This window comes from Anopheles cruzii, chromosome 3 (assembly GCF_943734635.1).
Source record: "Anopheles cruzii chromosome 3, idAnoCruzAS_RS32_06, whole genome shotgun sequence".
NCBI classification, from domain to species: Eukaryota; Metazoa; Arthropoda; class Insecta; order Diptera; family Culicidae; genus Anopheles; species Anopheles cruzii.
In genome coordinates, this window is record NC_069145.1 from 42,357,179 (window position 1) to 42,384,725 (window position 27,547).

At 50.1% G+C, this 27,547-nt stretch overlaps 1 protein-coding gene across 1 annotated transcript; it reads right to left on the minus strand.

The window, feature by feature from the left end:
- Positions 1-313: 313 nt before the first annotated feature.
- Positions 314-27,547, minus strand: LOC128271483 (GTPase-activating protein). Its single transcript, XM_053009040.1, has 8 exons — positions 27,461-27,547; positions 10,851-11,241; positions 9,095-10,805; positions 7,079-7,332; positions 5,657-5,662; positions 4,945-5,143; positions 1,320-1,474; positions 314-1,257 (listed from the first exon to the last, which is right to left on the minus strand). The coding sequence occupies exons 1-8, from the start codon at positions 27,513-27,515 to the stop codon at positions 618-620; spliced, it is 3,411 nt and encodes a 1,136-aa protein (XP_052865000.1). The 5' UTR covers positions 27,516-27,547; the 3' UTR covers positions 314-617.

Consider the following 27,547-nt stretch of genomic DNA (forward strand, 5'->3'; position numbering starts at 1 on the left):
TACGAAGTTAGAGAGCGAGGAGTTATCTGCGTTGGATTTGGCGCGCGGGAAGGTGGTGTATTCGTCTCCATCATCTGTGTTTTTCGCTCCATCGATTTTGTGAGCACAGTCTTCTTACAACTAACTACACCTAACAGCTCTCTGCCTCACAGACGACGGCCTGCCTACGGACACACGGGTGAGTGATTTGGGCGCCCTCGAACGACCACCGGCGGAACATAGGTGCTTCTTTATGTACAATTCGTGTAATATCCTCTAAGAACCTAAAGCCTACGAAAAAGGCGTGATTGATTTACAATGTTTACGCGGGACACCTCAACCAGGAGCTGGACTCCTGGGACTGCTGGTCGGGGCGAGAGTTTGTGCGAAAGTGCCGCCAAGTAACGGTCCCGAATCGGTTTCTCAGTCATGTGTAGAGAGAATAAAACCAAAAAAACGTAACGCAACCGGCATCCGATGCGATCGGAACACCGGTGCGCGGAATAAAAGAAGAAGGAGCGGGGACGGGTGGTGCGGGAAGGGGGATCTCAAAAATAAATAAATTAAACCTTCCTATGCATGGGGTTCTGGAAGTGCCGAAGTGTGCTTAGGTCGAAAATGATTGTCCCGCGCGATTTCTAGCACTGCGTCACGGGATCGGGTTCGGCGCTGCGCAACAGATGGTTACGGTGCGGGTAAAAGTGTGACACTCCGTTGTCATAGTGCGACGCAGGCGCGCCTACACTGATCGTCGTCACAGTGGCGTTACCATTGGCAACGGACGAACCGCCGCCGCCGCCGCCACCGTTCGTGGCGTTGCTGTTGGCGAGTGACGTTAGGTGAATGGTGGTGGCGGCGCCGCCGCCGTTCGTAGTGCCGGTGCCGCCGCCGGAAGCGCTCGCAGCGGCCGCCATGGCGATCGCTGCGGTGAAGCCGACGCGCGACATGTGCAAATAGTTGTCGTCCCCGATCGGTGCCTGCCGGCTGCCGTAGCGAAAGTCGCGCTCCAGCATCAGCTTGTAGCGCCGATGGATGCCCTCGAGGTTTTCGGCGATCTCGTTCAGCTTCTTGACCGTGCGCCGGGCAGCGGCCGGATCGTCGCACACCGTACCGTTCAGGGCCGGGTCCAGCACCTCGATGTTCTTGAAGTTGGCGAGTATTAGCGAGTGCAGCCGCTGGAGGTCGCGAGCCGGATCGAGGGCGGTGGCCAGCTCCATTTGGAGCGGATTGGGCGACACCGGCGCACAGCCGGGAGCGTACTGGTCACCTTCGTTGCAACTAAAATGATAGGGTCAGTTTGAGGATGCGGTCGATGTGTCGACGAGATTTGGCACACTTACCAAGTCCACACCCCGTTGATGTACGCCTGCGGATGGAAGCTGTCCAGGCGGGCCTTGTTGCTTTGACAGATTTTACTCAGCAGATCGATCCATTCGTTCTCCTCCACACAGTTTGCCGTCTGCACAAAAAGTGGCCGCTGGTCTTTCCTTATGATCTGTAACGAAGAAATGGATTGTGATGAAAAATTTAATCATATTAATATTAGGTTGGCTAAAAAGAAATCGACGTTTTTTGGGTGAATTTCAAAACTATATTCAACAGGTTTCCAATGGTCCGATTTGCGTCAAATATGCACCATTTTGTTGGAAAATTTGTTGTCTTTTCAAAGGTATGCTTATAATGTGTCTCTTGTAAAAGGATTAGTCGTTATTGGCGAACAACTCGAGAAATCCATTTTCATAATCCTTTTTTGATCTCAGTTTTTCATCACTGAGGAAATTTTATAATGCGCGAAAAAGGTGTCAATCGCTTAGTGCAAGGTCCGGACTATACGGTGGATGCATTAAAACATCCCAAACAAACTCCCGGACTTTCTAGTGAGTCACTAAAGACGTGCGTGACATTTAGTTTTTCTGATGGAACACAACACCTCTTCTGTTTGCCGATTCTGGTCGTTCTAGCTTCAAACCGTGCTTCAGCCACACGGAAGCGACTCATAATAAACGATTCCTTTCAAGTCCCACCATATACCCAGTAGAACCTTCCTAGCCGTTATTTCTGGTTTGGCCACAGGTTATGCTGCTTCAACACGCTTAGACCGCGACCGATTTCACACAATATTGTCGTAAATGACCCATTTCTCATCCCCAGTACCCATCCGTTTAGGAAATGGGTCGATTTCATTCCGTTTGGCCAAAATTGCGAAGATGGAAATTCGAGCCATCATGTTTTTAGGTGTAAATATGGTGGCGCTCAATCATCGAGCTTCTTTGTGGATCCAGCTTTGCGCAAATGGCTTAAAACTGTCTGATGGTTAATTTTTAGCTCCTGGCCGATGCTCTGACTACTAACATGCCGACCAATTTTGATTATTTCTGTGATTTTATCGACATTTTTGATAACAGGTCTGCCTGTGCGAGATGCATCTTTAACATCAAAAATAACCGAAACGGGTCAACGAACCCAAAATTAAACGTTACTAGCTTTTAAAGTATCGAGACCATAAACACCATGCACAATTTCAGCGGCCTAGCATGAATTTTCGCTTTTATCGGACAAAAACTTTAAAATATACCGAATTTTCTCATCGTTGACCTCCATTGTTAACACCCTGTAACTCACAAACGAATGGAACAAACAAAAAACAATGAAAGCATTTTTTGAAGTGTAAAGTATCAGCTTTAAAACGAGCCTAAACTTGAAACTGTACGATCGATACTTCACGAGATATCAATCATTAAAGGCATGTATCGTGAAAAACGTCGATTTCTTTTTAGCCAACCTGATATTTAATTATTATTTTTTTATTTAATTAATATTTAATCATCATCGCTCAGAAATGTTGAGGGCGCCTCCCCATCGTTGGTAGTTCAGTGACTCAATTTCACATCGATTCCGGTCCACCAATAACACCACCCTTTCGTTGCCGCATCAAGGTAGCGACACTGCGCCAAGAGCAGGATATCATTGACATTAAAACCTCATACAGGCCCAAAAGGGGTATCATCCGAGAATGCACGTGCCAGCGCCACAGCAGCATTGTTGCAGTGGCGCAAGTGTGACTGGCATACGTAACCGCCCATCACTCTCCAGATCGATGATGAATGCACAATGAATACACCACACCACAATTCATAGCACGCGACCGTAAAGAAACGCAATTGTCCAACCTAACCTAAAGTCGGTGCCTTCTTTGACCTTGGGGTACGAGAGAGAGAGTTGACAAACTTGACGTGTCTTTATTTCCAATTGCAGTGCTCCAGCAAATTGCAAGGTTTTACGATTCAATCGCAGCAACCGTGAGCACACTTTGAACCTCTACCTAAGCGATATGTCGTTAGCGCCTACTGAGTCAACGCCTACGGCCACAACCTCTTTTCGCAATGGCTGACGGCTTCGCCGTGTCATTTTACGCGTTCCCACCACTAATCGACCTCTTACGAACAGAAACTGGGGATTATCCTGACAGTTTGCTCACACGCCACGCCACTAGAAAAGGCTATTGAACCTTCCTTGCAAGTCTCCTTCGTAAAATTGGGAAGTAAAAAATCACCCCACCCCAGGAAACTAAACTAGGCGCATTTTGCATGTTCGTGTCGTGCGGTCGCGCGCATGCACATCCTTGGACCTCGACTGCCAGCTAGCAGGAGCATTGAAATCCATGAATGGATATCGGATTTCTGTCGGCTTTGGCGGCGGTGCTTTGGTGGTGCGATGAACTCTCTCGCGCGCGCCAAATGAATGAACGTTTCTCGCTCGTCCCGCCGCCGCCGCGTGTGAACCGAACCCCCCAACACCATACACTGCAGCCCCCCCCCCGAAATGGCCACACCTACCACACCAGTCATGAATGGGGGAGAGAAACGATAGTTCCCACCACCAATGGGGGACACAACGCAGTGTGTCTCGCAATATGCGCGCGCCTGCGCCCAAGAGCCGCGGCAAAGGGATGCCCACCAGGCCGCCCTTGCTTGCGGCCAAGAAGGGGGGGGGCAGGGCGACGCACTGTGCCCTCCCTTCTGCCGTTCCGTGGATGACCTCAATTTTCACGCTCTCCGAGGTGCGTTCTGTCCGAGGAGGAAAAACACGCGCGCCGAGCGCACACTATGAGAGAACAATAATAAAAGGGAAACTTCAGCTTCCACCCAACACCCTCCTGGACACCCCCCTCGAGTCTGTGTGTGTGATTTTTATGCGCACCATAATTTTCCTTCGGATCATTCCATTGTTCTTTGCGACCATTGTTTCTCTCGCCGCTCTTGCCGCTTGGTCATTCTGTCATCCCCCCTGCAGAGAGAGAGTGTGGCGCACTCGGGGGCTTTTCCGCTTTGGCCGTGTTGGTATGCTGCCTTTTTTTGCGCTCCCTGGTACCCCTGGCTCATTCCATTCTTGTGGACGCTGGGTGGTGGCTGAGAGCATGATTTGTGCGCGTCTTTTACCACAAGCACAAGCAGATTCCCACAATTATGCGGCGTTTTCCCTCCTGCGCCTTATGATTCGTTTCGTGAAGCTAATGAAGTAAGGGAGTTTCTTAGGAAATATGCTGCCCTCGCATAATGGGCAGCGAACGGAACCCCTTTTGTGGCCCAATGCCCTAATGCGCCGCTCATAGAGTGCGTGCCTTGCGTGCTATGGGTGTCTCTGTGCCTTTCAGGTGGGGTGGTCATGGTGGTTACTTTCCCGCACGGCTCGAACCGATTTCCTACGCGTTTCCACACATTCCGAATGTGTCACGCAATCGGTAACAATGGTGGCGCACACTAGGGGGCCAATAATGGTGCTATTTTGCCTGTTTCCCCTTTTCTAGGACACGTAGAAAATGACAAACAATCCTTAGCTACCACACGGTCGGTGTGTTCCCAATGATTCCCCAATGGTTCCTGGGGTCTGTCACAGTTTTTGTTGCTGTACCGGGGCTAACATTTACGGATGGAACGGAACGGAACGGAACGGCGGCTCACGTACCTGAAAGATGTTCTGCATCTTGAAGCTCCGCTCGTAGAGCCGCTCGACGGCCAATATCTCAGCCAACGGTATATCACAGATGGGTCGCTTTCCCTTGGCCTTAGCGTAGCTGAGCGAGTGCGTCGTTAACCGGAAGTAGCGCTGCTTGAAGTTCCGCCGCCCGAACCGTTTGCGTCCTTGGGCGTGTTTCGTCACCATCCTGCGGAAAAGGAGCGGGAAATTGTATCAGTTTTAGTGCGTCTACATTTTAGACCACTAACTACTAAAGAGAAGCACTGATATAAACCATGAGTTTGAAAATGGGAAACAAAACCAAGAGGACGTTCGGAAGCCAGAACCCTAAAGAGGCACAGGCTGTGAAAAGGGGGTAACCGTGGGGCAGCAATAATGAATCTTTTTCTTCTCGTGCCTTGCCCCACACAATCGGTCACATGCGGGTGAGCAGAAACAATGAGCGCGGCCTTTAAATCAATAACACTTCCTGTGCGCCGTGGACTTCCCATAGGTTGCCATCGCCACGTGGCCTCTACAGGAGAGCATGCGGTTTTGTGGAACAATAATGCACTTTGCTGAAACTAGCATAACATACAAACGGAACGAAACGAAACACAGGAATTGAACACACCAAAAAAGGGTAAGCCCCGACGCCGGTGGCAAACGATAAAATGCGAAAGCTAAACATCGATTTGAACGAACGAAACGCACAACTTACCACTCTCTGTCCGGAAGAATAGAGTTAAGAAGTGTGATCATCCAGCAGATAGAGAGACGTTTGTATTAAATCATTCAACACCACACCACGATTCGTTTTTAGACATTTGGACGGATAGCGTTTGGTACGATTTTCCGTGCACAGCGATTAGAGCGAGTTTAGTAGAGAGGAAGAGAAGAAGCGAGAAGAGATATATCGAAGAAAAATAGAGAGAATAAGAGAGAGAGATAGAGAGACAAGTGAACGATCGGATCGAAGAGTTGCGTATAGAACTTTTAAAGAGGAGACTAAAACAATCGTACTCTTGAGTTGGAATGGTTACGAAACAGTATGTATGTAGTATGTTCAAAAAGTTGTGAGAATTTTATATTTACTACGTGTATTCAATTTTTTTGTAGCGTTATGTTGCTACTAATGTCACTCATTTATGGTGACAAGTTCGGCCATTCTAAGTGATCAGTCAATTTTTGACAGCTGTTTTACTTGGGCGTGTTTTGGCTCATCGTCGATTTTTCGTCTACTCCAAAATAAATCGACCACGAAGCGGCAATTTGAGTTTTGCAAAAAGAAAAAAAAAACAGGAAAAAGTCACAGGGGGCCAGATCTGGGGAATACGGCGGCTTTGGCATCATCAGTGTGTTGTTTTGGTCAAAAATTTGCGCAGAAACAACGGTGAGCGAGCAGGAGAGCAAAGGCCAATTTTAGTTTTCCCACAAAACCCGGCCGTTTGTGGCGGATTGCTTCGCGCAAAGTGCGCATAACTTGCAGGTAATGTTCCTTACTGACCGATCTATCCTTTCGCAACAACTCATGATGCATCACGCCTCTGTAATAGAAGAAAAGTGTAAGCAAAACTCTTCACATTCGACCAATCTTGGCTTTTCGATGTTCACATCTTCTAGGCCAATTTTGAGCCACCAATGAGTGCTGCTTAGGGTTATAATAGCTTCACCGTAAGTCACAGTCAACATTTCGATTGCGTCCGCGCTCCTTATTTCGCCTTTCACACAAAATTTGATATAGATTCTTTGCCATCCATATTTTGGAAGAGACAAAAATGGACGATGAGCCAAATCTTGTCGGAGCAAAAAAGCTGTCAAAAATTGACTCATTATCCAAAATGGCCAAACTTTGCACCATAAGTCACTGACATGTGTAGCAACCTAACGCCGCAAATCGAAAATCGGATATACGTAGCCTGCGGAAATTCAAAAGTTACAAAAATGTTTGAACACACCATTTAGAGCAAGTGACACAATCCAAAGGAGTGGAAGGATGTAGAGACAACACACACACACACACACAAACCCATACACACACACACGCACGCATAGATGAACGATCAGGTTGCCCAGTAACGCACGCAGATCGAAGAGGGTCAAGTTTACGCGGGAGGGCGAATGATTCCGGAAACGGGCTTACCCATCCTTCAGCACCACCGGTTCGAGTGTGGCCAGTTCCCGCGCACCGCCGTTCGTCGTCGCACCGCCGACCGTGGAGATCACCTCCAGGAAGTGCTTGATCGCCTCGACGTGCTGCTCGGTGCAGAATTGCTTGTACAGCTGTTCGGTGTACTTCTCCTTGCACGGTTGCTGCGCCGAGCGCGAGCTGACCAGGTTACCCAACGATTGGATCGTTTTCGAGATCAGCGTTAGTGTCCGAGTCGTCTGTTCGTCCTGCAGCGAGAGGAAGAGAGAGAGAGAAAACGATCAGTTGTGGTTTGAAGCCATTCCAGGGTGTCGGCAACCTTGACATGGCTCTCGAGGCCACCGTTCATTCACAAACTCACTCATGAATGGGGACGCACCTTGCACCTTCGTGCACCCCATCCCTCCCAGCTTCTTGCGCCGAGACGAAGGTGATTTGCCGAAAAAGGCGCGATAAGATAGGCGCAAAACTAATTAGAGTATGCCCTCTGGTCGTCAATTAATTGACCAAAGCCAAAACACACGAACACGCACACACATTACTAATCCCTGCTGCGCTGTCTTCGGTGACCGGTGAGAGATTACTATCGCCTACGGCTCAATCCACCCCCCCGGGGGGAGAGAGATAGCGTGCGCAAATATGTCAAAGTCACCCCGCGAACATGTGCGCGATCGGCTTGCAACATGATTAATTTGTTGTCAAATGAAGTGCGCTATTTTCGGACCACATGCGCCCATTGATTTATGGCGGGTTTCCGATTCAAAGCAGCGTAAATAGGCAAAGGGCGTGGTGGCGACTGCAAACCATGGCACAGGAAGTGTACTCAACTCCGCGCGCCTTATCGATAACGCACCACAACACTGCTGCGCCGCTGCGGCCAGTTTGATTCCGAAAACAGTGAGCGGAAGTTGAACAACATGCTTATTGACACTCCTATAGTATGCTGCTGCGCCGCCGATCGGGGAGTGTCTCTACGTGGCGGCGTGGGGTGACTTCACAACAGTCACACACTTGCCGACTTCTTTCCGTTCCCGGTTCTCCGTTTGAACGGTATTCTGGTGACACAGAAATGCATTCCTACGGTTCAAATCTATGCGTCGATAGTAGACAAATTGTCACGCTACATTATTTTGCAACATGAAGGGTCGGGTCAAACCAGAAATGGACGGACACCGTTGCTTTTATTTAACTGTTAAATTTAAGAATAAAAAATTGTCAAAAGACGAAAGGTCCAATGAACAAAACATTAAAGTTATGAACCAAAGTCGGCTCGCTTCAATCCTGAGATATGCGTAATTTTACGCTCGACATTTATAGAACCGCCTGTTCCGCTGGAGATCCTCTGTCAACCGGATCCAATTTCGTGCCAATCGAATGACAGATTAACAAATTTTGCGCGTTTATGTGTCAGTAGATTTATGACGTGTATCAGAAATGTTAACAAAACAACAAAAGAGGAAATATTAAATAGGATACGAAAACTAAGAGTCACCTTTTATGATTCCAAAGGTTTAACCCACAAGAAAGTTGTTCCGCAAGGAGATACGACTAACGGGGAATACTATCTGGAAGTACTGAACCATAATCGTGGCTAAGAATTTTACGAATACGAAGCAGAATACACAGTGAAATATGTTTTTGTTACACGACAACGCATAATCTCACTGTCCCGATCAGTCACCATCTGACTATTTCCTATTCCCTAAGCTCAATTTGACCATGACAGGCCATAATTTTATAACCATATGCCAGCGGTTTAAGCGGCTGTAACATGGCCACTAAACCTACTGACACCTAAACGTCCATAAGTTTTTAATGTCTGTCATCCGATTTGCACGAAAGAGGATGTTGCTGAATAATAGACAGTAACTAATAGTGGCTGCATTTTGTAGTTAAAAAAACTCGTTATTCAAAAACATGAAACTAGCGTTCTTTGTAGCCTATTCACCACCAGAAAGTTAAACCCTTAAATTACGGGCAAAAAAGGGTCACCACCCTTCCCAAACTTACCACCGGTTCGGTCGTCAGATCGAACAGCTTCGGGCCCAGGATGGCCGGGGCGAAGAAGCGCAGAAAGATGAAGCCGGACACGACCGAGTAGCGCACTTCCTTGTTGGCCGGGAAGTAGCGAGCCGCGCACTCGCGCAGATCGTGGAAGATCTCGCACAGGATCGCCGGACACTGGGGGGCACTGCGCGTGATCGCCTCGAACACCTTCCGGACGTAATCCTGCAGGTTGTGCAGGTTGCCCTCGATCGCGCCCGTATCCTTGACGCGTGTCGGATCGATCTCGCACGGCCGCTTCTCGGCAAAAATCTCCTCCACGATCGGGCGCAGGGTCGCGTGCAGGTAGTGGAGCCCGGACAGGCGCATCGCTTCGTCCATCATCTTCGAGACGAGCGTATTGCCGCGAAAGATCGTGGTCGGATCGGTCAGCTTCGAGATTTCGTGGTCCGCCAGTGCCCGGATCATCGGTCCGATGACGGCGGTGTGCGTGAAGAGCCGCACCAGCGGCTGCGCCACCTCCGTCTTGTTCTGGCTCAGTTCGCCCAGTATGTGGACGGCGCTGGCCGTGATCGGCCGGTGGTCGATCGACTGCAGCAGCACGTTGTACAGCTGATCGTAGGTCGCAAGCGGAAACACGTGGTCGGCGGTGTAGTGCAGCTTGAGGCGCAGCGACCCGAGCGAGTTGTCGCAGGACAGGCGCGTTCCGGGCGGGGTCGCGCACGTGCGCATCGGTCGCGATTGGCTGGTGCGCGGTTGCAGGAAGTACCAGGCGCTCGGCTGGAGCGCACCCTGCTGCTGCTTCCCGCGCACCGGCAACCGGATCTCGCCCAGGAACACATCGTCCGCCATTCCCGGGCTCGCGTGCTTGAACGTGATGACCACCTCGCACAGGTCGGCTCCCCCGAGCGGTACCACCGTGTACATGTGGCCAGCGTCACCCTTCGACGACGTGTCACCACCACTGCCCGCTCCGCCGCTGCCGGCGCACGCATCGGTGCACAGGTCGAAGGAGAACGTTTCGTCGAACGACGGATTGATCGTCTTCTTGCGTGGCTTCGTCCGCTTCGTGACCGTCTTCTTGTTCGCGTAGTGAGCCACGACCACGGCGTACGGATCGCAGAGGCCATTCTTGCGCGCCAAATCCAAACACTCCGTCAACTTGATCGTAATCCGGCTCGGTCCGGCACTGGCCGTCGTGTTGATGGTCCCGGTACTGCCACCACCACCACCGCCGCCTCCGTTGCTGCTGTACATCGACAGCAGGAGTGGCGCCGTGTGGCTCGAGTCGAATATCTTCCTCAGCGGCGTAAACTGCAGAGTTCCTCCGCCGCTACCACCACCACTGCCTCCATCGCCGTGGCCGGAAGACGAGCTGCCGCTGCCTCCTTTCGCGTGATAAATAAACTTTAGATTTGTACTATTCAGCTGAACCGAGGGCATGAGGGCGGCGGTGCCCGCGTTCGGAACCGGCGACGGCGGGTACGCCAGAATCGATCGGTCGCTTCCGCCCGTGTTGTTCTCCTTCGACTCCCCGCCCGCCCCACCGCCGTGATGGTGGTGGTGATGGTGATGATGGTGGTGGTGGTGCAGATGATGATTCACGTGATGATGGAACAGATTGTGCTGATTCAGCTGCTGCTGATGATGCAATCGCGTCAGCGTCGTCGTCGCCGCCGTCGGTTGCGTGCAGTAGCGATAGTCCTCGAACTCCCCGCTACCACCGCCATTGCTGCCAACGCCACTACCACCGACGTGTTGCTGATGATGTTTCAGGAGCCCGAGCCCGTCATCGATCGTGATCAGCAGATGGGCCATACCCTGCACCTCCGAGTCCTCGTCGACCGGGCGCAACGGAAACCAGTGGTCCTTGTGGTTGTACTGGTGCAGATCCTGGCGCCGGATCGCTATCTTGCCGTACGGTTTGTCCTGCTTCAGGTGCCGGTCCCGGTCCCACACGTACACGGAGAGGTAGCGGAACGCGCGCGGTATCTCGAACTGGTACTCCTCGCCGAAAAACGGCGACAGCGTCCGCTCGATGGTCGGCGTCCGGCAGATCTCTTCCTGGTCGAGTGCGATCGTACAATACACGTCGCGGTTCTCCTTCGACCCCGTTCCGCCATTGCTACGTCCCACAAGACTTTTCGCTTCTCCTGTGTGGCGCACGGAAAAGAGAAAAGAAAACAACGAAAGCATTAAAAAGGGGTCCATTTTGGAGCCGGTAGTCGGCAGTCGTAAGGATGTCGATCTTGGTTCCCACATTTTTTTTATTGGGAACTACAATCCCACATTCGGATTGCAGCTATTTAATAAGTCTAAGGTATCAAAATGATTGAAATGAAAATGTTCGGAATTAAATCTATTTAAACATATATTTTAATGCCACGTGGCATTGAGTCAATCTCGGTTCCCACATGGTGGTAGCTTCGGCTGGTAAAACTTGAACAAGAAAGTGAAAGCGACTTGCGTGAGTGCGTGAGTTTGCCTTCTACGGACACAGATAGCCCAGCCGCTACGTGTTCGGCTACGAAGACATTGAAGTGACATTGCAAAACAGTCAAGTGCAGGCGAACGGAGTGCGAACCACGATAACCAGCAACTGATAAGGGGACACGCGGCCACATTAGGTGCGTAACGGACGGTTTGACGGACGCGCTGCAAGTGGATATCGCGCCTGGCAGACGCACAGGCGACAGCGGGCCTGCCTGTAGACAGAGAGAGCGCGCGCGCCGCGTGCCGAGCGTGATGTCATAGGCGGTTCCGCCAACTTTCGCAATCGGCTGCCCGCCGTTTTGCATTCATTTTCAGGCTCTACTTCCGCCCCGGACTTTGGAGAGCTGATTAACAGCAGTCGAGCCGACGGGCGACGGGCGACGGGGGGGCTAATGAAATCACCCTCACCCGTCATCGCACACGGATAATGTGTGCGACGACGCGTGTGTGTGTCGTGTCGTTAGCGCGGCAACCTTGAACTAACTATGAACCGCGAGCGCGATGGTCGCGCTGGTCGTGGCCGCATAAAGCCGTGACACCGAAAACAGCCGGGAAAACCGATCGAAATGGTTGCGATGTTTTCGCCGGAAGTGAAACGTTTATCGTCTCATTTTCATCTACCAGCCAGCCTTTCGGTAACGAGCAGATTCACAATTCCGGTTTTCGAATCCGACTAGAAAACCGATGATTTCGGGGTGATATATCCACAGTTTCTCTGCTCAATTCACTTCACGGGTGCACGTTTTCACCGGGCTTTCTTTCTGCTGAATCGAACGAAAGTTGGTATCGTGTGTCGTTTTCGGCACAAGTTTTCAACTTTTCGCGCAACTGGTTAGGAAACTGGCCCGTCCGCTGTATACATTGGGAAGCGCAAAAGCCTTAACAAAAGCCTTAAAGGATATAAATATCAGGTTGTATTGAAAAGGCGGTCCAGATTTTGTCTTTAGTGGTGAAAATGCTGTAAGCGAAAAAGGATAACACAACTGCTGGAACAGGATTCGACAGCTTGGAATCATATTAAAAAGCATCCTTTCGAAAAACGGCTCGATTCCATTTCTCGAATTAATGAATTTTGATTCAATTTTGAAGCGCCCAACCAAGAACGATGAAATATGGATTCAGTATGAGGATATTCAACGTAAGCGTGATCGTGATCAATCGTCCACCATGAGCTGCCGAAAACCTGACGAAATGATGAATCGGGCACCTGCTGTGGTGACCGTTTGAGCGAAGCAATGAAGATTAAATGCAGCCACAGTATGGCTTGCACCAGTCGTTATGGTTTCTACGGAACTCTCTTAAATAATAAAAAAGTAACCATTTAAAGAGTCGATTAAAATGCTGTCTGTCTGTCCCTCTGTTGAATTCCTTTAATCTTTCCATATTTTCGCACACAGTTTGTAACCTTCGACCATTACTTTTCGTAATGGCTTTACTTGCATTTAATTCTGAAGCAGCACTTTCAAACGATTATCGGAGGATGGGATCGCCCAGAAATCGATTACGGCCACACACTTCGGTGACCACGGCAAGGACGCACCCGCGACAGTAAATAGGTACGTCCTGCCCGATCGATCAGAAGCGAAACGAATGGACGGCGACGGCGACGACAAGCTATCGGATACTGATGAGGCGAGTTGTGAATGAATGAATGCTTCATCATCCCAACCCGGAATCCCCGAGGAGAATCTGGGGGGCCCACAACGCGACGTGCGCCGGCGCATGTCAATTCCGGTCTCCGACATTCTTCCGGTCTCTATCCGCCATCCGTGCGAACCCGTCCGAATAATGTCAGCTGCTGTAGGAGCCACTCTTCTGCGCTGTGCCGTGTGGCCGATGGTCAGGATGCGATATGCGACACGCGATTGACAATAATTGACAAGAAATCAAATGCTCGACCGACACCGTAGAGAAGACGCGTTCGTCCGAGCGACGGTTCCCCAGGACACAGTGCCCGGGGAGGGTTCGGTCCTGCGCTCCCCATTCAGCTGTCAATATTAATTTTCATTCATAACGATAACGATTTGTGGAGTGGCCTTTACACCCACGGCCCCCTTAGATTGGCCGTGGTATCGCTTCTCCGGCAACGTGAACCGTCCGCACTTCGGGGCGGACGCACTCCAGGGCGGACACACTCCCTGCTTCGACTTCGTCTGTGACCGTGTCTTTAACGAGCGGTTTCCAGTTCAAGGTTACGGGGTGGTGTGCCTGGCCTGGCCTGGCCTGGTACCGAGGATACTTTGAGGGCCACTCCCCACCGGAATCGAAATACCAATTTAAACCTGCAAAAGGTTGTTTTCCTATCTTACACGCCTGAGGCGTCCACAGATATCCGGAGAGAGATAGAGGAAGCATCGGGGTTTGGTCCATCGTCTCCGGATGTCTGACGCGTACCGGAAAAGCGTGCCCCGGACGAACGTGGACCACCGGTGACCTTGAGCCAGTCGTCGATTGCGCAAATACGGACTTCATTCGAAGCCGATTCCAAAGAATGGGAAAAACCTCACTTACCGTCCCCTCGAGAGCTCGTTACGCAGGGCCGTCAATATAAACACACCCATATGGCGCGTAAGAGGCACTTCTGTTGCTCGGGAGGGGGGCCGTTGAAACGAAACGTGCCCCATCGCGCCCCATAAACCACACACACTGACGCTGAGACTCTGCCAGCGACCATCGTGTGGCTTAATCATGGCCTTTGCTTGCGCAACAAGGGAGAGGAATAGAACCAACCCGCGGAGGAGGCTGAGAAGCAAGTGTTTGGACAGTGAGCGTGCCCGGTAGCTGCCGGAATGGGAGTTACACGAACGAAGGAAGCATGCCATGTTTGGGAAGTTCAAAGTCTAGTGACGGTGGATTGGGCGGATTGGCCAAACTTCCGAATCTCGCGGAGAAACACATGTTTCGGGAAGTTCCAAAAAGAATCGATCGTTTAGGGACCGAACGGGGCCATTTTCAACATCATTTACCGTCTCGGAAATGGAAAATTAAACAACCCGTTATCAACGTCTAGTTGTAAAAGGGTCTCCTCCGGCGCAGAGGGCTCAACCTGCCACTATCAGCCCCGTTCTCTGATCAGGGCGAGTGAGTTATCAATCCACTTAGTAAACATGATGCGGCGGCGGACCCCTTTCGCTGCCTCGTGCTTTGCTGCCGCTAAATCCATCGCCAAATAAACCGACCTGGAAGTGGTCCATTAAAGAGAGAGAGTCTATGGCCCTCTCGCTCCCACTAGCACTCTGGGTTCGGTTGCGTATTTTTAAACACATCATTTAACGCCCGCCCGAAGCTGAATGAAGCTCATTAACAGCAAAAACACGCACACACCACAACCACACACTTGCTCTAGTCGGAACCGGCGGCGCTAGACACACACACACACACTGGCGGCCACACTTGTCATCGGGAGGCACTCGCCCTGACCCGCTTCCGATCGGCCGGCCGCGCTCTGGTGGTTATCGCGCGACCGGAAATGATGCACCGAGAGAACTTCGTCGGAGTCGTCGTCGTCGTCGGCGGAGCGCGACGATTAGAAGAAACTGGCGAGAAGATAGTGCTGTTGCGGCCACCACACCACGATGATGATCGGCCGGAGGGTGATGCAATAGGCGATTATGACAACGGCCAGCAGCACTGGCCACCCCCCAGTGAGAGCGCCTTTACAGCGCCTGAAGACCACTCCTGAATGGGGTGGTCTTGATTTCCTAATTTTGGTTCGCGACTTCGAGACGGCATAAAAATCCTTCGCGAAAGGCAAATGTTCTAGGCTGTTCAATAAGTTCGTATGGTCGATAAGAAAAGCACATTTTTATGGTTTGAAATGCACTTTATTATTCAGTATGGCCTTCCTGAAGTGTTTTAATGCACTTGTTCCAAGGAGACTCCAATTTATAAATTCCATTCCTGAAGTGAGAAACTGGAAGGGATTCAAAATACGCTTCCCCAGCTGTTATGATGTCATGGTTTGATGAAAAACGCTTTTAACGCATGATTTTTTTGGGTCTGAACCCAGACCCAAACCCCAAGTCGTTAGGGGCCAAATCTGGTGAATACGGTGGATACTCCAACAATTCGAACTTTAATTCATGGATTTTTGCCATTTTCAAAATGCTCTTGTGACACGGTGCATTGCCCTGATGAAAGAGGCTGATTTTCTTCTTCAAACCGGGTCTTTTTTCACGAATTTTCTCTTTCAGTTGGTCTAAAAGGTTATAACAGTAATCAAAATTTATTATTTCATCAATTTGCAAGTAATTTGCAAACTGATGCTTACACCTTCTTGAGCGATTTCTGGACACGAAGAACTCGTTTCGGAGCCGAAGAACCAGATTCACACCATTCCTTAGCCTTTTGTTTTGATTCAGGATCATGGTGATTAATCCAAGTCTCATCCAAAGTGATGGTTCAATGCACAAAATTCGATTTATCCTTTCGAAAAAGCTGTTAATGTTGCCGAGAAACTTGCATTCGAACGCGTTTTTGTTCCATTTTTAGCAAATACGGCACCCATTTTGCACAGAGTTTTCTGAAGCCCAATACATGAGTCAAAATATTGGTTATACTGCTCGATGAGCTGGCTAGGCCTTATACTAAATCTCTTTCAGTGATTCGACGATTTTCCAATACGATATCCTGTATTTTTCCTACGATTTCAAGTGCTGTTGCTGTTTTTGATTGTCCTTGACGTGGAACGTCTTCAAGGCTTATGCGAAAAACAGCAACCCATCTTTCTACTGTATTAATTGAAGGTGAAGGTGAGTCCTTATAGTCCTCTCAACATTCATTTATGAAGTTTCTTTGCTTTTAACCTTTAACCTTTAACCAAAAACAAAAATCCAATCATTGCTCGATACTTGACTTTTCCATTGCAAAAAATACTGTGCTACGTCGCTACTAAATAGCTTGTAAAAAATATTAAATAACCGATTGAAATGAAACTTCGCATACATTCGTTTGAAGAGTGTACCAATATAACAAAATAAAATTAAGGCTCGTAGCAACGCTCTCTGTTACCGAGCATACGAACTTATTGAACATCCCAGTATCGAGGAGGCCAAACAGGGGCCTCTGTGAGCGAGAAACAAACACGCCGCGCTTGTGTGTTAACCTTTCCTCACACACCACACGTTAATGCTAATGTCATCATCGACATCGGTCGGCGTAGGAGCGCCACCGGAGATCAAGAACTGTGTGTGTGTGCGAGAAAAGAACGCAAAGCGGACGCCCCGACAGGAAACGGACCCGACGACGCGGGCGGTGGCGGTAGCGTGTCAGTTCCGGAAGTGAATTCCTTCGCCACGCAACATAGTCTCACGCTTCGAAGCATAAAATCTGAGTAGGCAAAAAACACAACGCACCGTGAGACTCCGGGAACGGGTGCTTCACCGACAACGTACACACAGACACACGTAGGACACAAACACACACGCACAGACGGACAGAAAAGCAAAGAACCACACGAGGGACAAGCCGCGACGAGTGTGTGTCGGGGACGAAAGTGAAAAAAGACCTGGAAGCCCCTTCCCGGTCGACGGTCGGGATGTCTCATTAAGGGATATTTAAGAGAACGGAACCGGGAAGGGACGGGACGGACCGGGACCCGGGCGCGAGAAGGAAGTGGCTGCCGGTTGTGTATCGAGTTACGCACGGAGCAGTGCTACCGCGCGGTCCCACCACCACCACCTGTCTCTCACGGGGTCTGGCTTCCTGTGGGACATTTTTTCTCCGTCTCCGTTCTCGCTTCGGCCGCTTCTGTGGCGGGTCCACCGCAACGGAAGGTTGTGGCTATGTGAGGCGTCCCCTTTCTGGTTCTTGGTCGCTTGGTCAGTTCGTTGGCCGGCCGCGTAATCAAGCGCTGAGGGGTTGAGCTCAACCGTAGTGCTTGTTGTTGTTGTTCGGGTTGTTTGTGTTGTGATCGAAGCGCATGGCACATGTGGGTAATCGCTAGCAAATGTTATCACGTTCACGATTCGGAAACATTGTAGCGACCGCGCTCTGAGCCCTTTGGTCAGGTTCGATTGCTGGCAGCGGAAGCGGGTTTCCACAACATAAAATATTATGCAATCACACACTGGATGTGGAGTAGTAATAACTATCAATCTGCTGTGACAGTTGTACTTACTTTCGGGTCCACTCTCGTAATGAAAACTTTTTCTCTTCTGGACTTTGTCTACTTCTACCATTACACACCAGGATGCACACTATAGTGTAAAGCAGTGACCTGTTTGATTGCATCAGAACATCCGCACGTCAGTGCGTACTTGATTGTTTGAATGCTGCGAACTGATGACGTTTCCCTTCCACACGTCCAAATGTGTCAAAAATACCACGCATCCCGATTGGTTGAATCATTTTTAATCTACAGCGCCTATAAGTAAGAAGTGGCGCAATAAGTTTGAAGTGGTAATTCATCTGAGCTCAACTGAAACCCAAGGTAAAACATGGAAGTAAAATAAACGCAATCACTGGACATGTATGTAAAGTCGGCGTTATTAGGTTGTCGTCGTAGATTGTCAGCATCACAGTAAACTCACAAACAAGTTTTGCTTGAAGTTAATTCTAACATCCAATAAAGCATACGAGGTGTGTTTAAAAAGTTCTGGTAATTTTGCATTTACGCGGGCTACGAATGTTTTTTGTAGCGTTATGCCGTCACTCACTTATGCTGACAAATCCGGACAAATCCTGTTTTGCTTGGAGGTGTTTTAGCTCATCATCGATTTTTGTCTGCTACATAAAAATGGATGACAAAGAATCTGAATCAAGTTATGTGTGAAACACGAAATTAAGAGCGCGGACGCATTCGAAATGTTGTCTGTGGCTTATGGTGAAGCTGTTATGACTCAAAGCACTGTTTTTTGGGTGCAGCGCTCAGAAGGCAGAGAAAATGTGAACAAAGAAGAGCCGAGTTTGGACGAATGTGAACAGTTTTGCTTACAGTTTTCTTGGATTGCAGAGGCGTGGTGCATCATCAGTTGCGAAATTCATTCGCCATTTATGGTAACACAAAAATTGGCTGTCGCGCTCCTGCTAACACATCGTGGTTTCTGCGCAAATTTTTGCCCAAAACAAGACACTAATGATGCCAAAGCCACCGTATTCTCCAGATCTGGCCCCCGGTGTCTTTTTCTTGTACCGGGGAACTGAATGGAGCCATGAAGGGACGACGCTACGCAACGATTTAGGAGATAAGAATGGCATCGAAGGAGGAGCTGAACAAGATCAAAAAAATATTGTCTTGAAGTGCTTCGAGGATCGGAAAAAACGCTGACAGAAGTGTATAATATCTGATGGGGATGACTTTGAAGGAGGAAAATAGATCAGACCTTAGACCTCGTATATGGTCCGCCAATACTGGCAAACCTGTAAACTGTTAGCGAATCAACACGAAATTGTCACCATGGCAACCGAGTTCTTGATTTCACTCGTCATGTCGGACGAAATCAAGTCAGAGCTACCAGAGGCATCAGATCTTTACAGTGCCAGAGAACGAAATCTACATCAATGGGTGAGGAGTACGATTGCAGCATTGGCACTGCATTGACACAATCTCTTCAACGACCCACTTCCGGTACGGCCCCATCTTTCGCCCCGTTTGCCATTTACGGCTCTGGCGGAGGCTTTCCTCTGTAGGGCAGCGCCGCGGCTAGTCGAACGTGACCCAATCGAGCCGCGTAGCACAGAATGGACCAGAAGCTGACTTCCCGGTCCGGTAGGTCTCCGGTGTCTTGATAGTGTTGACCTCCGCTCAAGGGGCGCCGGAGCAACAGAAGGTTCCTTCGGAGTGTCTGTTTAAGGTTAAGTGACTGTCAAGCGTGCTCCGCATCTCTTGGCGATAGAGTAATTTCCTGCCCGATAAGTGATGGACGCGAGGCGCGTGCGGAGCATTCTTTACTGCCCCCTGGCCCACGAAAGGGGGAAGGATCTCCCGCTATCTCTCTCGCTCTCAGAAAACCCGCGGTTCTACTCCATTCATCACTCCATTATCATCCCACGTCTGTATCAGCGCCACTTCCGGCCCGTGACGCTCGCGGGCCAGCACCGTTCGAGTCTGGTGGGCTATTTTGCGCTCACCGTAGACAACTATCTGCTGTGTGTGTGTGCCCGTACCGGCGTGAGAGAGAGAGAGAGAGACAGAGTATGGCGGATCGTGCGAAGTGCAATGATGATCCAATATATTGGTTACGACGGCGACAGTACCGGACCGGACGTGACACTCCGCGCGTCCAGTTAACCTTTAAGAGGCAGCGCGCACAACGAGCGGTTAACCGACCACCACCACCACCGGACCGGATGGTGGTTGCGGTTGAGAACTCTCCGCTTGTCGGCTGAGTAGCCACGCCATCACCACCGGCGGCGCACACACCGGATGGAGAGTTGCGTAGTTGGATTCCGGCGTTCGCGGCGCGTAAAGTATTTCGCGTACTCACGCCGCGCACTACGCCGCTGGGTACGTACTTCTTTGGCGAGACAAGCTCGGTTTGATGGGTTGGAGCGAACTTCCGGTCTGTACATAGAGTGCGCGTTGACGTATTTCGATAGCTACGCCGTGGTATTGGCAACATGACTCTATGACGGTGCATTGTCACAACGACTCCGTTTATGAAATGAAATCTGGTTTGGATCTTTTGGTGCCAATACCAAGATGGAAATCTCATGACCAAAACGAGACAATCCTTATACTGCTTTACCATGCTCTTTTACTTCTCACACTGATTCTTGAAACAGACATTGGCTTTCTTGAAAGCTGTTGGTTCGTGGAGATGGTTCGAAGCCTATTTGAAAAACGGTTGAACTATTCGGTAGTCTAAAAAGAAATCCATTATTTTTGCGTGTACTTCAAAACTTTGTTGCCTTTTTAAAAGAACCTTCATAATGCCTCTCTTGTGGAAGTTTTGGTCGTTATTGGAGATCTGAGAGATCTGAATTTAGTGTTTGACCACACGTAAGCAACTCATAATAAACGGTTCCTTTCAAGTCCCACCATATACCTTCCACCAGTATAACCTTCCTGGCCGTGAGTCCTGGTTTTGCTACCATTCGAGCTGCTTAGACCACGATCATTTTCAGACAGTATTCTCATATTTATCCTTTTTCTCATCCCCAGTACCCATCCGTTCAAGAAATGGGTCAATTTCATTCTGTTTGGCCAGAACTTCGTAGATGGAAATTCGATCCATCACGTTTTTTGGAGTTAATTGGTGTGGCACCGAAACATCGAGCTTCTTTGTGAGTCCAGCGTTGTGCAAATGGCTTAAAACTATTTGATAGGTAATCTTCAGCTCCTGACCGATGTTCTGACTACTAACATGCCGATCAACTTTGATTATTTCTGCGATTTGATCGACAATTTTCGACGACTTGTCTGCCTGTGTAAGGTGCATCTTTATCATAAAAAATAACTGAAACGGGTCATGGAAGTCAAAGTTTCACGCAGCTAGCTCCGGCACCATAAACACCATGCAAAATTTGAGCGTCCTGTAAACCCTGTAACTTACAAACGAATGGAACAGACAAAACACAACGAAAACATTTTTTAAGTGTCAAGTGAGCTTTAAAACGAGCCTAAACTTGAAACTGTACGATCGATACTTCACGAGATATCGATCACGAAAGGCATCTGCCGTGAAAATAATGGATTTCTTGGCAAACTGTCAACAAAGAATACTATTTAAGGGTTGTGCTTCGCGTAATGCTGTGAGTCGAACAAGACCTGATTTGTGGAGCGACAATTCTTGCTTCTTGCCTCACGAGAAAGTGTTTGCTTTTATGATCATTTCGTGATCGTTTCGCTACCAACTCGATCATATCTCGTTCCCCAATCACCGTATCACAACTTTTCGGACCGTTTCAAAAACTGGAACAAATGCAGACATAAATGTATCGCATAGAGTAGGGATAACTTTAAAAGTTGGAAGCGTATTCCTGATAGTTTTTGGCAACAGCAGTACATCTGTCCACACTTCCGTCGCGGTTATGCGACACATTCACTGAGGTATGTTTTTCGCGTAAGCCACACGTAACGAGCCACCTCGTCGCACGGCTCCGGAGCTCCGGCGGGCAAAGACCAATAGCAAGACGAAAAAGCCAATCATCTTCTAGTGCTCCGCGGGCATGAAGGTGCGGGTCCTCCTACCACCTAAGCCTAAGTCGGACGCCCAAAACGGCGATTGTCACCTCACGCGTAGACGGAGCATTACGACACACCAGCCCGTCACTCACTCACGAGTGGGGTATTTAATCTACGTAGGATGGCGAGCGACTACGCGGCACCACTGTCCGGAACTGCGCGCGCAAATCCGGTCTCGCGCAAACGAAGCCAACCAATCGGCTCGATCGATCGATCGCGCCGTCATCCGGGGCCATTAACTACGTCTTCCGAGCATTCCTCGGCAAGGTAGAAAAACTGACGGGTTGTTCCATGCCCGAGACCGGTGTCTCTTTCGCCTTTCGGCGCCGCCGCCGCCGAGAAGACGCCACACGAAACCGCGCCGCCGCCAGACACGGGCGAGGGCGAGAGTAACTTTCAAAAAATTGAAAGTTTCTTCTGTCTCGTGGGATGTGGTCGTCGACGAGCGGAGAGCATAAAACACATTCCCCAGCCCACACCGAACGAACAATGGGCTGTGCAGGCAGAGGATGATGGGCGCCTGGAAAAGGCGTTTGACAGTCGGGGACATTAGTGACTTGGTGGGGAGGAGTGTGTCTCCGAGGTGCCCCCGGAAAATGGAGTGGTGTTCTGATGGCCCGGGTGCTGATTCGAAAGTGATTCGACCAGCAAGTAGTGTTCCGAGTTGTTAAAGTCAAGTTTTACAGTCCCAGTCCGCAATGTCCCACGCGGGCACGTTTCGCGACTGGGCGGGAAGGTGTCCACGCGGCCGACGGGTATCATAAACGTCCCACACGCTTTCCGCTCGAGTAATCATTCAACCTCTTTTGGGGGGCTCCCCCGGATGTTGGTGGGGAACGCGGGCGAATGTGCTAATTAAACCATTAAAGGTATGGCACAGGTACCGGAGCAGGTTCCGCAAGCAGCCCCGTTTCGACAGGCAGCGCTCGGGAGATGTAGGCCTAAGCCACTCTGCGCAACAGAGACACGATATGATCGGGCGCGATCGTGGTGCGTCGCGATTGAGGTCACCGGGGGCCACACTGCTACCTACATATAGGCGTCGCGCTGCCCTCCATCCATCACGATCAGGGCTTGTGGTTGCGGTTTTCCCTGTTTCCGCTCGATCCATTGGCACCGTAAAACGTTAAACTGCGCACACGCACATTGAGCGCAACCCAGAAACGTTTGTAACGCCCAATAAAAAGACTCGCCCGGTTGGGCGAGTATCCTCCTGTCAGGGAGATGCGCGATCGCTTATCTGCGGGTCCGACTTATCGCCAATTTGGCACACCAATTCCCGGGCGGGTAGCGGTAGTGACCCGGAAAGGCCCGAGTTACGCTGGAACGAAACTAAATTAAGTCATTAAGCGGAAAGGTGCTGCTGCCCGCCGGAGTGATTCGGGTGCATCCGTCAATCGGAGCAGAAAGTCCACCATCGGCCGCAATCGGGGTAATGAGTCACTGTACCTGTATGCGACGGTGTGTGTATGATTTTAGCACACTTTTATGGGAGCACGCCTTAAAAAACGGGAAACTCAGCCATTCGCTTTAAACTTTTTAGGGTGTTACGGTGTCCAAAACGGGTCAACTTCAACTTGACGCATTATTTTTCATAGTGCATTAAAAAATCCTGTACACCTCTCATTTTAAAGATGTTTTTGTGTTTTGTTTATACATATTATTCGATTTTGACATTTGTCCTTCATTTGTGGAAATGGCGTCGAAACAATAGGAGCAACGTACCAAGATCTTGCACCGTCAGAGTGAAAATCCGAACTACTTGCGCACCAAGTTAGCGAAGTTGTTGAATGTGGCCAAATCAACGATCACCAATGTACTAAAAGTGTTCGGAGAACGCTTGACGACAGTCAGAAAGACTAGATCAGGTGGAAATCAGAACCAGGAGACCGCAAAAACGATGGAAAAAGTGATCGGATTGTGATTGTTTCAAGCGGAACCCTAACCTCTCCGTCCGAGATGTCGCAAGCAAGCTGGAAGTATCGTCTACAACCGCGTATCGAGCCAAGAAACGACCTGGTCTGGCTACCTACAAGAAACAAGTGACTCCAAATCATAACGACAAGCAAAACATGTCGGCCACCAAACGATCGCGGAATCTGTGCATAGAGATGTTAACGAAATTTTCTGCGTAGTACAGGATGATGAAACCTACGTCAAGACAAACTTTAAACAGCTTCCTGGACAGGAGTACTATACGACAACTGGAAGAGGAAATGTAGGAGAGATTTGCAAGAACATAAAGCTGCAGAAATTCGCAAAGAAATATCTCGTATGCGGGCTATCTATGGCTATGTTCCTATAGTTTAAAAAGTGGCATTACCATCGCGATCGGAACCATCAACCAGAAAATTTATGTCCGAGAGTTCCTAAATAAACGTCGGTTGCCTTTCCGAAACAAGCACAAAAGTTCCGTACTATTTTGCCGAGTTTTAGCATCTTGTAATTATGGGAAAAAGGCCATGGAGTGGTATGCCGCAAACAACGTCCAGGTGGTACCCAAAGACATGAACCCCGCCAACACGCCAGAACTCAGCCCAATCGAAAAATATTGGGCCATCGTCAAGCGAAATCTCAAAAAGACTCGTAAAACAGTTGTCAGCGAGAAGGAATTCAAAGCAAACTGGCGTTCTGTAGCAAAGAAAACGACCAAGAGAACGAGTCGGTACAAGAGTCGATGAAAGGAGTAAAACGAAAGGTCCGGCAAATCGCATTCCTTAAGGCGGAGGGCTGAATAATATTGTTTTACATATTCTGTATAAAATGAGCATTCAAAAGAAACAGTATTTGATTTTTAATTAAAATGTTTGGCTGAGTTACGCATTTTTGTGTTTGACCAATTTTTGACAGTAACACTGGACTGGTGATGGGAGAAGCAGGAAGTGCACGCATCGTGGAGGCCGGCGGGCGTGCGTATTGATGCTACCACAAGCAAGAAAGGGTAATAAACTGCTCCAAAGACGCTCGATGTACCGCAAGGGATTACCGGAACCGGAGGAGTGATTGGGAGCAGCATCGACCGGCGCGACGATGAATCATCTTTGCAAAATCCCAATATGGTGCATCCCCGTCACAATGGCCATCTTACGTGCGTTCGGTCCGTCGTTTCCGTGCGTCGGCTGATCTTCCAATGAGTCACCGCAGTCTGTACGGTTCTACCAGCCGCGGCGTTTCCGTGGCGCTTTGCTCTGCTCTGCGGTTGGACGCATCGTTTCACGACACTCGGGGCCACTTGCGGGATGGACTGCAACTTCCTGCGCATAAGCGGCCGCTAATTAGCGTTTCCGGTGCGAGCGAAAAAGCCGTCCGACGGTCTAATAATAGCGCCACTGGCGACCACCGAGGTATCGGACTCAACGTGCTCTCCAGCGTAACGCAATGCGTGTGCCGAGGATACTTTCGCAACCACAGATCGAGAGGCTGGGAGTGGTCAAGATAAGCCTAATGGTGAATCATTCGCGATGGACTATTTTTGTGGCCTAATTGCAGGGTTTTGTTTCAAAATTGCTCGGTGACGAATCGGCTTCTGACGGGGGACGTTCCCACTAACGAAACACTCAGAAGCACCCGAAGAAGATTCTCTTGAGGCCATCGTGTCGGTTCGCTTGACTGCTATGGTCCGATGTTGCATTCTTTGCGGAACACGGTGCTTGGTTCTCACCGGTTTCGCCACGCGGACACCCTCCGGAACCTTGCACCGGTGAGCAGCAAGACCGATGTGGCCTCATCATTCCGTAAGCTCGCTGACAGTGACATCGGATTCGATTTCACTGCCCTGGCACAGCGAATCCGCGAAACCTAATTCACGCGGTCGGTCTGTCGAAGGAGGGGTTGAAGGCCCTGCCCGCCACCCTGCCTTGGCCGGCGCGGCCGGCAATTAGCATCTCTCGGCATCGCATCGACAATTTACTCACTTTCTATTTCATTCAACTTAATTATCTTTTGGGGCCGGCGGGTTGGGCGGTTCCGGTGCACCGCCTCACCGCCGCCGCCCCCGGTGGTCAGTCGCCCCATTGTTGCCCCATCGGTTGTGTTTTGCTTTTACTCGGTGCCCGGTGCCGATCGACATTCCGAAAAACCCTTGGCATTGTGGGGAAATTTCCACCATTACGAATTCGGTGCTACGAGCGGTTGCGTGTGTGTTTGAGGGGGGGGGGGGGGGCCTTTAGATAGCCGTTTGCCACAATTGGCCTCCGGTCTCCGGGGCATCTTTCGGCGCCACTCCATCGCCTGATCCTGCTCTGCTCTTCGCGTATCATCTCCGATAACGACCCCGGGCGCGCAGTATCTCGGCAAAGATATTCTATTTCCTCGCTTCCGCGCGACCCCCAGAGTGACCCTTTGGGTGGACATCATTCCTGCGGTGTGTGAGGAGCCGCTTCCCCCCTGCAACGATTGACACGAAGCGGTGGCGCACAATCAGCGCACAGTTTTTAATTTCATTCCTTCCTCACTCAACTGGGGTGGAAGGGACTTATCTCCGACGCGGTGCGGTGCACGCGGGGCGACTGTTGTCACTTTTCACACACGTTTTAATTATGAAAGCCACCGCCACCACCACCACCTCCACCACCTGCTCCCTCGCAATCAACGTAACGGCCGAGAAAGCGTCCACAAACGGCTGCGGTCGAAGAAAGCAAAACTTTCCCAGGAACCCCCTGGGAAATGGGTCCCGAAATCCAGTGCCATCATTGTGGCATTACTATTGTTTTCGGCGATCCTCCGGCGTAGTGCACGAGTCGTGCTGTGTTTGTGCTTTAATTTTCCATTTCTGAACAGAGGTGGAGAAAGTCCGAAAATTTGGTTTCCCTCTTCCGATGCTTCCGCTGCCCTTCGTCGTCCACTGATCGGCCTCATTACGCCACACAAAGCCCCCAACTCCGACGTGTATCCTGTAGAGTTTGTCCTCTGCCTTGGTAAGTGATTCTTGTTCCGATCTGGCAGCGGAAGTCTCGTGTTCTTGACCAGCTGGAAGGTTGCATGTTGTGTCCGAATCTCCCAAAACTCCCACACTGCTACTCGGTATTGTTTGCTCGCTATTGTCGGATGCTGGTGAGACACGATCGTTCCGCTCCATGCGGATGTTGACATTCGTTTGGCTCGATCATCTCACCCAGCGCGCGTTAGTGTGCGTGCACTTAGCTGTGTTAGTTATTTTCTATTCACTGTCCGCTGCTGCCCACACACACGCACACACACAAACTCGGGATCTGATACTTTCAATCAACTGCGCTGGAAACTGCGACCCCTACGCGAGCCGCGACTCTAAACGGTTATTCGATCATTTCATTCTCACTCAGCTCACTCGCTCATCCCACTCACGCTCATTCAGTTCGCCTCCGTCAGCTCACTCCAAATCGGTGTGTCTCATTGAAAGCTTCTCGGAGACCCACACAGCAGATCACATTCTGGCGGTCATTTCCGAGTTCGCGACACACTGCCCACCCCTATCCCACCACCGCTTCCTTCGGCGATTATCACCAAAGGGGCACTTTTTCTGCGAAACACTAGTAGGCGGCGAGGCAACCCCAAACACGGAGAAAACTCGAGCGATAGGCCTCCGAGACACACCACACACACACACACACAAACGTCACTCCGTGTAAATGTCGTGTCGTTGCTCGCCGTTGTACGGTTGAAAACACTGGGGCGACCGACGACGACGATGTGGCCAGAAAGTGGTCAAGATTTTGGCACGTAAACCCGCCCTTACCCCGCTGCGGTTGCTATGGAGAGCGGCGCCTACTACTTACCTATTTTGATCTTCAGTTGCTCCTCGACACGGACTTTACGTGTGTCGTCAGCCATATTGAATCCATAACTATGTGAACGGGCGGCGG